The sequence below is a fragment of the Podarcis melisellensis genome (genome assembly GCF_964234715.1).
Source record: "Podarcis melisellensis genome assembly, chromosome: 7".
Classification (NCBI taxonomy): domain Eukaryota; kingdom Metazoa; phylum Chordata; class Lepidosauria; order Squamata; family Lacertidae; genus Podarcis; species Podarcis melisellensis.
The window spans coordinates 22,006,839-22,019,153 of record NC_138539.1 but is presented as its reverse complement, the minus strand read 5'-3'; the positions used below and the strand labels follow the sequence as shown (position 1 = coordinate 22,019,153).

General features: G+C 39.7%; 1 protein-coding gene across 18 annotated transcripts in view; it reads left to right on the top strand.

The window, feature by feature from the left end:
* Nucleotides 1-12,315, top strand: part of RIMS2 (regulating synaptic membrane exocytosis 2) — a 349,650-nt gene that overhangs the window by 78,589 nt on the left and 258,746 nt on the right. For all 18 annotated transcript variants that reach the window (XM_081918599.1, XM_081918609.1, XM_081918610.1 and 15 more), the window contains one exon: nucleotides 4,135-4,403. In XM_081918599.1, coding sequence (XP_081774725.1) covers nucleotides 4,135-4,403 — 269 coding nt within the window. The remainder of the gene's footprint in view (nucleotides 1-4,134; nucleotides 4,404-12,315) is intronic.

The window sequence follows — 12,315 nt, the reverse complement described above, 5'->3', positions numbered from 1 at the left end:
GCACATGTTCTTGTGGAAGGACACAATGACCTTGTTAAGCTTAAGTGGACACCCTGTCTTCTTGAGCATTGTAAATAATTCTTTTCAGCTGACAAGGTCAAAGGCCTTCGTCAGGTCTATGAAGGCAACGAACAAGGGGTGTCTCTCTTCTCAACATTTTTCCTGCAGCTGGTGCAGTGAGAATATCATGTTGACTGTTGACCTCTGAGCTCTAGAGCTGCATTGTGACTCGAGATAGACCCTGTCAGCAAATGGCTATAATCTGTTGAAAACTACACTGACAAAGGCTTTCCCCACAGTACTCAACAGGGAGATCCCACCTTTGTTGTTGCAGTCTTGGTGGTCACCTTTGTTCTTGTAGAAGGTCACAATGCTGGAGTCATACATGTCTTTTGTCATGGATCCTTGTTCCCAACACTGCAAGAGAAGGCCGTGGAAGTGTGTCATGAAGGAAGAAGTGAAACTGGCTTTCAGCATTCTCCAGGAACAAAGCAATACCAGTACTGGGCACAAGGTGGTGCTCCAGCCTGTGCCATGAATAGCTTCCTCTCTTTACTATAACATTTTAATGCTTCAAAATGTATGCATGCACGAGGTGTTTGTTTTTTAAAACAGACCACATTATAGCTTCTTTAAAATTTATATATCCACTATAATTTAATCAGGGGTTTTTTTGCCTTTAATACAAAAAGTTATAACATAATTAAATTTAAGGCGACAAATGTATAACATGAACAACAATAATTTTCTTTCCATACAATTTTGTGTGTTTTATCCATTCATTTATTTCTTTATACTATATATAGACTTCATTTGACAAAAAAATCTTCACAAGTTAATTTACCGCCGGACAAGGTGGTGGAGGCAGCCTGGGTTTAAATATCCCAGCTTGCCCTTGGGCAATATCCTGTAGCCTGCCCACCCATGATTAGCAAAATATTGGGCAGGTTTGCATCCGCTTCCCAGGCTGGCGAGAGGCCAGTTTCTGTTGTTGCAGCAGCCTGGGAAAAGACCTTGCCTCCATGTCCCATGCTGGCTTGTGGTGCTGTGTTCTCACCCCAGGGCTGTGTTCTCACCCCAACTCTCTTTGGCATATTCTTCTCCCTGTTGTTCTCATATGCCTCCAGTTTGACTTTCATGTACTTTCATGTACAGTATGTACCGTACTTTCATTTGAGGACTGACGGGGTCTGTTCTACCTGCTACAAAAGTGCTGCAGGTGCTTATCCAAGAGATGTTGTGTGCAGATGACACAGCCTTGACAATGCACTCGGAGGAAGCTCTACAGAGACTCATTGACTCATTTTACCCAAGCCTGCAGGGAGTCTGGCCTTACCACTAGCCTAATGAAGACCAACATCCTGGGTCAGGATGTCATCAGCACTCCACACATCAGTAGTGGTGACCACAAGCTTGAGATGGTGGACAGTTTTGTATGCTGTGTAGCTCCAGCATGCAATTGCTTATCTACCTTATTTAAAACAACTTCATATTTAAAAAACAGATGAACAACAGTGGGACTTAACTTTCGTTTTAAAAATTGTTCTCTATTTCACACATTTTGTTTGTTTCATTTGACATTTCATTTTTTCACTCACAATACTGTTGAAGAGTCCTGTTGGTTTTGTTTCCCTGCTTTTGATATAAGTGAAATTGAAAAGCATATTCACAGGTGTAAGTGATGCTGTTCAGTCAAGACATAAAATTTGTGTGTCCAACTTTTTCCAGCTCTTAGAGTTTGCATTTATTCTCCCTCCACTAAAAAAAGCAAAAAAGGGCAAAAAATAAAAGCAAGCTGCACAACTATACATCCATTCCAAAACTCACCTATATTATGTAGAGCTCACCATTCTTCCACTAGTGCTGGATGGATTTGTGGGAGGGTTTATACAAAGTAAAAATGTGGCTATAGTGTGCTTTGCAGCATCATGTGAGTATGTGAGATAAACATGAATGCCTCACAGAAGGAATAGAGAGAATCTGGGCCTATGCCCATGCTTGACAAAGTGTATGAACAAATTGCATAGTGGGACTGTAGAAGTATGCTCTAGTTGCCTGTAGTGCTTCCAAACATTTAATGAACATTTAATGTACAACATGCATTCACAAATTCCTATGTTGCTGTTGTTTTAAAAATTCCATTAGAAGACATAGGATTATCCAATAAAACACATTATCCATTACTGTTCAATATCAGGAGGTAAAGACTGCATGAATGTACATATGGATTTCCAGAGGTATTAGCTGCGTTAATCTACTGCAGAAAAAAACAACAGAGAATCTTGTCGGGGAAAAAAAAAAAGTCCAGTAGCACCTTAGAGATCAACTAAGTTTGTTCTGGGTATAAGCTTTCGTGTGCATGCACACTTCTTCAGATACACTGAAACAGAAGTCACCAGACCCTTATATATAGTGGGAGGGTGGGGTGGGGTTTTCCTCAGAAGGGTAGTAGGAGATGGGTGATTGACTCAATGGGTGTGGTAAACCTGTTGACGACTGTTGTTGTTTAGTTGTGTCCAACTCTTCGTGACCCCATTCCTGTCTTCCATTGCCTCCTGCAGCTTGGTCAAACTCATAATGACTGTTATCAAATCCAAATCCAAACTCTTCTTATGACGACTGTTAACGACTGTAATTAGTCCTACAGGAAAAGACAAGTGATACTAAGCAGATGACCAAAAATAGCTTTAGCATATGTAATGAGACAAGAATCCAATATCTCTATTCAGACCAGGTCTCTCCATAGTTTTCAGTTTTAGTGTTGTTGTTGTTTAGTCGTTTAGTCGTGTCCGACTCTCCGTAACCCCATGGACCAGAACACGCCAGGCACTCCTGTCTTCCACTGCCTCCCGCAGTTTGGTCAGACTCATGCTGGTAGCTTCAGTTTTAGTAATAAGTTGTAATTCAGCAACTTCTCTTTCAAGTCTGTTTCTGAAATTATTTTGTAATGAGACAGCTGCTTTGAGAGCCTGTATTGAATGTCCTGGGAGATTGAAGTGTTCTCCTACTGGCTTCAGTGTCCACACAATGTTTTTGGCATCAAAATGCCAGGCCCCGTTGTCAATGACCCATTTGTGATATGCCATTCCAACCTGGAAACACCCTAACAACTTTATTATAGTATCAACTTTCATAGACTACAGTATATCAGTTGCATCAGAAGTATTACTTTGAGTTACAGGTGTGTAACTCAAACACACACAGTCGAGGGTGGAATTACAAACTGTCAGAAGGAAATGAAACCCAGAAAGTACAGACTGTGATGATTAGGTTATTAAGAGTGACCATAAATACTTCCTGCATTTCATTTCCTTCTGACTTTGCTGGTTAGAATTCCCCCTCCCAACTGTGTGTGTCTTGAATAATAGAATTATAGAGTTGGAAGGGACCCTCCAACCCCCTGCAATGCAGGAATCTCAACTAGCTCATACATGACAGAAGGCCACCCATCTTCTGCTTAAAAATATCCAAGGAAGGAGAGAGGGAGAGAGAGAGAGAGAGAGAGAGAGAGAACACATTCACTTCACACTATATACTTCCCAGCCCTATCCCCCCTGCTGGTTAACTCTTCCTCAGCTGGCTAAAGCATCTCTCCCCTGTGATTCCCATGATGATTGGCTCCATGCTGCTATTAAGTTTTTTCCAATGCTTAATAGTGGCCTACATTTCCCCTTGTGCTGTTCAGCTAATTGGGGAACAGCTGAGAGTGATGAAAAGGGCACTGGAGCCCCGCCTACCCCAGGCCTGCTGCTTGTCTGATCAGTGGGATACTATGTTGTGAGCCATTAAGGTTAGGCAGAGTGCCAGTTCTGAGAAAGAAATAGAAAATAGCATGTTTCTACTTAGTGAGCATGCACGGAATTGCACTGTTGTAAAAACACTTATTTTATTGATGGACTAAGAAGCACCTGTGCGTGATCTAAAATATGATTAAACACACTGCAAAACTTCTGGGTTAAATTATTTTCCTATATATTTTTGTTAAGATTGTAATGACTATTATGAGGAAGTAGTGTTTAAGAGGCTGTTTCTGGATAACTAGGACTATATTTGGCAGATATTTGGTGTGAAATAGCCTTTGTTTTCCACCTTCTGGGAAACTAATACACATTTCCTCTCTTACTTTATATATAGGTAATGTGGGTATGTAACTCGTGCCGAAAACAACAAGAAATCCTCACAAAATCCGGAGCCTGGTTTTATAATAGTGGAACAAATACACCACAGAAGCCTGATCAAGAAGTTTTTAGAGGGCTGCGTAACGAAGAAGCACCTCAGGAGAAAAAAGCAAAGCTGCATGAGCAATCCATATCAGGGTTGGAACGAGGTAGATCTCAAGGGCTCACAAGGCAAGACTCCATAAACGGCTCAGGAGGGAAGGTAGCAGGTGACACGGCAGACAGGTAAGGAATTGGCTCATTATACTTCAAAAAAGGAGTTGTCCTATGTTTATGAGTCATATTATCTTTGCATTTCTTTTTCATGTTTAATAAGTTTTGTCTAAGCAGAATATAAAGAAGCATTTATTTTCAGAAGTATGCAAGGTCTGCATTATTATTTCCTTACCATTTATATTGGGATGATTCTGTAAGTGAGCATACACTTTTCTGTAAATTAGGAAGGGCTGCATTTTGCCTTTGTGGAATGAAAAAAGCCCAAAGTTAGTCCATTAATTCTGCAGCATAAATTAGATAAAAGATGCATAAAAATTGGAATTTTCACTAGTTCAAAGTGTCAGAGATTTATCTCTCTTTCTACATCTGTGTATGTGCTGAGAGAATGGATTTTATACATCTGAGGCCTAAATCAGAAATACATTAACTGCTCAAAGGCGACTGCTAATCTGCATATTTTAGTTGGGTACAGTTTAAATTATTTTTTCCTCAAACTGTAGTTTATGAATGTTCTGCACTTATTTCTTAGTGTTCTTCTTAAATTAATATATTTCACACTGGTGGAAAATACCTCTAAGCCCTATTAAAATATTGGTATATGGGTCTAGGAATCATACAAGTTGAAAAGGCTAGTGAATTTTCTCATTGTTTCTTGAACTGTACTACTGTTTCTAGTTCATTTACAAATTTACCTATGCTGATATAATGACTTGCAGCAGAATCCTATGCATGTTTACTCAGAAATGAGTCCCATTGTGGTCAATGCTATGCATTCGCTACTAAGTTGATGGCACAATAGTGTTGAAATTCTGTATCCACTTCCTTGAGAGTATGCCCCATTGAACGCAGTGGGACTTTTGACTAGACATGTAAAGAATTTAACTTTAAGAATGGTCATTTGAATTCTCTGGACTTCAAATAGGCGTTTGTAGGCTATATGAACTATCTCATGCTCTACATATAGTTTATAAATAATGCTGACTATACTTTTAGCTTTGATTAAATTAGATACTTTATCTTTAAAATAACAAACTCTTTCTAGCCTTTCAAATCTGGATTGGCTATTAACGCAATTCTAACTATGTTTACTTTGACTTAAGTCCTGTTGAATTCATTGGAATAAATGGGGTTTGGATTGTGGCCTTAGATAAATTTTTTGTTCCTTTTTAACTGTGATTGTCATGAAATAGATTTCTTTAAAAATGTAAGCAAATCAAGCTTTCTTACTAGAACCTACCAGATTGAACTGCTTCTTTGCTCATTGTCCTTTGCTCCATTTTAAATTGGCAGGTCAAATACTGATTGGCTACAAGTGCTCTTTAATTATATTCGTTGTCTTGAGAGACACAACATGGTGTCTGGCAGCTGAATTCAAGTTAAAGTGTGATAGCACAATACTATTCATAGCTAATATTTTTCTTAAATATGTACAGAAGATGGAATCTTGTGGGCTCTTCATTTTTACAAGAGAGACTGCGGAGCTGTCAAGTGTATAATTCTAAGTGCTTTGTCTCAACTATTGTAGGGAGACTGAGACCACAGAACTGTTGTGGGGAGAAACCAACAATGTTTGCTTAAGACCTTCCTAATACTCTTGGGTACAAATCTCAATATGCCTCTGTACAGACACAATTGTTAACAATTACAGCTTGGTTCTACTTTGTTACAGTAGTCATCAAGTGACCACTCTGAGATTGACATGGGAAAATGGATTGAGATTATTTTAGACTGGAAGGTCAACATCAGTAAAACCTTAAATTATAAATCAGTACATTTAGATAATGGATTAACTAATTCTACTGGCAATATGTATTCAAGTAATTATTATCTAATTATCCAGATTATTAAAGTCTGATTTTAAGCCACTTTTCTTAACTCCCTAGTGCTTTTAGTTGTCCCTTGTGTTTATTTATTTAAATATTGCATTCATATTCCACCTTTTCTCCAAGGGGGTGTGGGTGGTTCAGCCCCTCCTCATTCAACCCCCACAACAACCCTGTGAGGTAGGTTAGGTAGAGAGGCAGTCACTAGCCCAAGGTCACCCAATGAGCTTCATGGCATTTAGTGTTGCTAGTCTGTGAAACAAACTTCCAGCAGAGATTTGACTGGTGTCCTTGCTTCTGATTTTTGGGTGTCTCTGAAGACTTTTTTTTTATGATGACAAGCCTATGCAGTTTAAAATTTTGAATGCTTGCTCCTTACTGCTTTTAATGATTTTCTTATTATATTGCTACAGTGCTTTGATACTTTTTATGAGAGGGTGGTATACGAATATTATTATAAATATGAGAATGGAAAGCTATATCCTGATAATTTGAAACTGACCATGGCTTACAAATTTGCTGAAAAATAACCCGATCTGTGTGATGCAGGCAGGGGTGGCTAACCCTTGGCTCTGCAGCTGTTATACTCTTCACATCTATATTCTCTAACAATTGGCTATACTGGCTGTGAGTGATGGAAGATGTAGAACAACAAACACGATCTAGAGGATATCACATTGGATACCTTAATGATGGGGGAAAGTTCAGGATCTTTTGTAATGTAAAATTTGTTGTTATTTAGTCGTGTCTGACTCTTTGTGACCCCATGAACCAGAGCACGCCAGGTACTCCTGTGTTCCACTGTTTCCCACAGTTTGGTCAGACTCATGTTGGTAGCTTAGATAACAATGTCCAACCATCTTGTCCTCTGTCGTGCCCTTCTCCTTGTGTCCTCAATCTTTCCCAACATCAGGGTCTTTTCCAGGGAGTCTTCTCTTCTCATGAGGTGGTCAAAGTATTGGAGCCTCAGCTTCAGGATCTGTCCTTCCAGTGAGCACTCAGGGCTGATTTCCTTCAGAATGGATAGGTTTGATCTTCTTGCAGTCCATAGGACTCTCAAGAGTCTCCTCCAGCACCATAATTCAAAAGCATCAATTCTTCGGCGATCAGCCTTCTTTATGGTCCAGCTCCCATTTCCATACATCACTACTGGGAAAACCATAGCTTTAACTATATGGACCTTTGTCAGCAAGGTGATGTCTCTGTTTTTTAAGATGCCGTCTAGGTACCAATATTTCCCTATACAGTGGTACGTTGGTTCTCATACTTAAACTGTTCCAGAAGTCTGTTCCAAAACCAAGGCACACTTTCCCATAGAAAGTAATGCAAAATGGATTAATCCAATCTAGACTTTTAAAAACAACCCCTAAAACAGCAACTTAACAATTTACCTCTACTGTTGTTCTGTTAATGGTTCTCTTGGCTTTCCAGCTTTTATCCATTTCAACAGTCACACAATCAATCAATCAGTAGCTGAACTGGGTTCCACACAGTCACAAAAACAAAAAAGCCGCAAAAACAAAAACACAAAATAAATAACAAAAACAGATAGACCTCAGCATGGCACTCAGAATGGAAGTGAGATACTCTGAATGGAAACATTGCACTCAAAACGGAAGTGTGGCACTCAAATCAGAAGCGTAACACTCAAAATGGAGCATGTTCAGCTTCCGAAAAAAGTTCGCAAACCAGAACACTTACTTCCGGGTTTGCAGCGTTCAGGTTCCAAGTTGTTCAAGAACTAAGCTGTACAAAAACCAAGGTACCACTGGAATATTATCCCTGATATTTTTCTTTTTGAATGTTTATCGAGATGGTTTCACATACATGGACTTTTCATTATATGAAGCCAAGGCTTAGTTTGGATGTAACTATAAGCCATAGTTCATTTATTATTATCAATTAAAATATTTATGTGCCACCTTTAAAAGTAAAGGTTTCCATGAAATAATAGTATACAATACAGAACCATCACAAATATTGAAAGTCAACAATAATGAAGCAACTAGGCCTTCAGCCGAGAACCTAAAGATAGGTAGACAAAACCAACAACAGCAAAAAGCACAACATAGTAACAAATCAACTATCTAAAGAAATAATTTGTTTTAAAACATGGCTGATTGAATAAACCACGATCCCACACACAGATATTCAAACAATATTTGCTAATTTTCTCTCCTCACCTTGTGACTATCTAGCTGCTACATTGAAGGTTTTTGTGGTGCCTGAGGATCGGCACAGCACCACTGTTTCCTTGCTATTATCACTATTAGTGGGCTACAGAAAAGCAGCAAGGAACAAATGCCTTCCTCCGTGGAAATTGTTGGGGATTCTTGGCACACACTTGAGCAAATAATAATAATAGTAAGAATTTTATTATTTATACTCCGCCCATCTTGCTGGGTTTCCCCAGCCACTCTGTGCTGCTTACAGCATATATAAAACATAATAAAATATCAAACATTAAAAACGTCCTGATACAGGGCTGCCTTGAGCCTACAACGTTATGTAGTTCTTTATCTCTTCAACATCTGAAGGGCCCCCCCTGCTGTATCCTGTTTCAAGGTACTTTCATTGAAACTGGCCATCTTCGCTAATCCTTTCCTTCCAACCCTTCCCATGACTGGGGCCACTCTTTCAGTAAAGGCACTTTTTTTTAATTTTCAGTATTAACATTTACAGAACACATGTTAACAATAACTTGGGTTCATATGGTATAAAGGGGGGGTGGTACATTGTTACAGAAACAGGTTTTAAGAGGAAGTGTGTCAATGAATGGGTGGATATGAGAGGCTTGAAGGAGCAGAATGACACAACAAACTAAGATAAAACCAAAATATTGGGTTTGGATGTTGTGAGTAGCTGAGATTCACAAACTAACTTTGAACTGTGATATGTGGGTCCCAAACAACCTATAATTAATGAGCCTGATCAAGTTTGGACATACAAACAAACCAGAGTTAAGCTAGGCAATTATAGTTTAGTTTTATGTCTGAACTAGGCAGAACTCGCACCCCTCACCTTCCAAGAGCCTTCTCCTTAACGGATGACGGTGGGGGATTGACTTGTGGATCCCACTATGGGACAGTTTGATTGCAAACTGCTCTCCCTGCCTGGGGGAAGGTGTTAATGAATGGAGTTTTTGGCATGTCCTGCAAAGAACCACAGCCAAGCAAGAGTGTCACTTGGTTTCTTTGTCACTACCGTCTGCAGTTTCTTCCTGCTCCATTATTTTTAAGGCATTACAGTACAATATATCCATCATAGCAGGATCATTGATATTAAAAACTGTGTTGTACCACACTGTGCAAAGATTCACCCATATATTACCACAAAACATGCAGTTTTTTTCAAAAAGAATGTTTGAAATCACTCTTTGAAAAATAATGTGTGATACTGGACAACATCAAAGCTTGCTTTGTCATCTGGTAAGTGATGCTCCACACTTGCAGGTTATACATGTCAGATATGAAAATGCATATATAAATTTATCCTAAGTCTAGTTGTTTTAAATTAATGAGAAATAAAAATATCTGTCAGAACTACTTTTTGTTGCTTTGAAAATTATGTTGGGAAAAATATATCTTATCTTAAATATCACTCTGGCAGTGCAATATACAAAGATGTATCACAATTGCACCATTTGCAGATTGACTACTGCCTAAACAGTTTGACTTACGAATCGAGGTCACAACATCCCAATCATTAGAATATGAAATAACATGAATAGATATTATTGCACCCAGAATATGATGCAAAGGAACCTTTCCCAGGCAAAGATTTTGGCAATTGACCCTTTTCATTCTCTATGGTGCTACAGCTGTCCTTCCTGAATTCAGTTACATGCTACAGTAGCCAAGCAGCAGGTACTGATTCCATACTCAGCATGTACAAAACAAACACTGCTTTGTTCTAGACACCAGAAAGACTTGAAAGTTGCAGAGTACTTCTGAATCTTAATTGTTTTAAGGGGAAGTGCTGTTGTCAGATTCCACCTATGTGCTAATGTGATGATTATTGCTGGAAGTGAGTATGACTTGCAAGTAATTTTATGAATTCATCCTACTTAGATAATAAATTAATTGGCTTGGATTTGAAAGCTGCAGTTGTATATACACCTGGGAGTAAGCCTTGTAAATTCAGTGGGATTTGATTCTGAGTGGACATGCATAGCATTGCACTAGAAGTTGCTCCTTCATTCACATGGGGGGGGGGGCAGAGAGAGTTAACCAACTCTCCCTTTCATCTGATGCCCCTCACATTACATCCTGTGCCTTTACAATGGACTCCCTAGCTTTTCAGTAAGCCTAGGAGACTGCAGAGGGAAGGGGTGGGTGAGAAAGTTCTGTTCCATGATCCCAAGATCATCACCTGAGGCCCTTTTTCATGTGCCTCCTCCATAAGAGGTCCAGAGGATGTCAACACAAGAGTCAGCCTAAAGAAACTACTGTGGCTACGAAAGGAGCTTACAGAGGAGCTGAGATTTAAGCAGGGAATGTATAAGAAATGGAAGAAAGGAGAAATTACAAAGGAAGAGTATACACAAGTAGCCAACAGTTGCACAGAGAAGGTCAGGCAGGTCAAAGCTCAGAATGAACTCAGGCTTGCAAGAGAGGATAATAATAATAATAATAATAATAATAATAATAATAATAATAATAATAATAGGTTTCTTTGGATATGTTTGAAGCAAGAGGAAGAACAAGGAAGTAGTAGATCCCTTGTGTGGAGAAAATGGAGAAATGCTATCTGATGATAAGACAGAAGGCAGAACTGCCCAACACCTACTTTGCCTCTGTCTTGAGCCAAAAGAAAAGTAGTGCCCAACATGGTGATAACAGAATAAACAATGCAAGGAGGGAGCTGCAGCCCAATATAGGAACAGAGGTGGTTATGGAACATCGAGCAATTTATAATGGATTCAGATCTCCAGGGCCTGATGACCTGCACCCAAGGGTACTAAAGGAGCTTGCGGATGTAATCTCAGAGCCTTGTGGAACAGATGTCATCCTGGAAAAAAGTGACAAGTGGGGTGCCACAGGGTTCTGTCCTAGACCTGTTGTTCAACATATTTATAAATGATTTGGATGAAGATATTAAGGGGAAGCTCATTAGATTCTCAGATGACACCAAACTGGGAGGGGCAGCTAGTTGCTACTGAGAACAGAATTGTGATTGAATATGACCTTAACAGATTGGAGAACTGAGCCAAACTAGCAAAATGAATTTCAATAGGGACAAATAACAAGCTGCACCAATGTAACATAGGGGACACCTGGATTGCTAGTAGTACTCGTGGGAAGACCACAAGGTTACAATGAGTCACAACAGTGTGATGCAGCAGCAAAAAAGGCCTATGTTATTTTTGGCTGCATTAACAGAAGTATAATGGTTGGTAAAGGAAAGTAATAGTATCCTTCTATTTTGCCTTCCCCTTCATGGAAGGGGAAATGGAGGCAGTGAGAGATTTTACTTTCTTGGGCTCCATGATCACTGCAGATGGTGACAGCAGTCAAGAAATTAAAAGACGCCTGCTTCTTGGGAGAAAAGCAATGACAAACCTAGACAGCATCTTAAAAAGCAGAGACATTACCTTGCCGACAAAGGTCCGTATAGTTAAAGCTATGGTTTTCCCAGTAGTGATGTATGGAAGTGAGAGCTGGACCATAAAGAAGGCTGATCACCGAAGAATTGATGCTTTTGAATTATGGTGCTGGAGGAGACTCTTGAGAGTCCCATGGACTGCAAGAAGATCAAACCTATCCATTCTGAAGGAAATCAGCCCTGAATGCTCATTGGAAGGACAGATCGTGAAGCTGAGGCTCCAATACTTTGGCCAGCTCATGAGAAGAGAAGACTCCCTGGAAAAGACCCTGATGTTGGGAAAGATTGAGGACACAAGGAGAAGGGGACGACAGAGACAAGATGGTTGGGTAGTGTTCTTGAAGCTACCAGCAAGAATCTGACCAAACTGCGGGAGACAGTGGAAGACAGGAGTACCTGGCGTGCTCTGGTCCATGGAGTCACGAAGAGTCGGACACAACTAAATGACTAAACAACAACATTTTGCCTTGGGCAGACCCTACCTGGGGTACTGT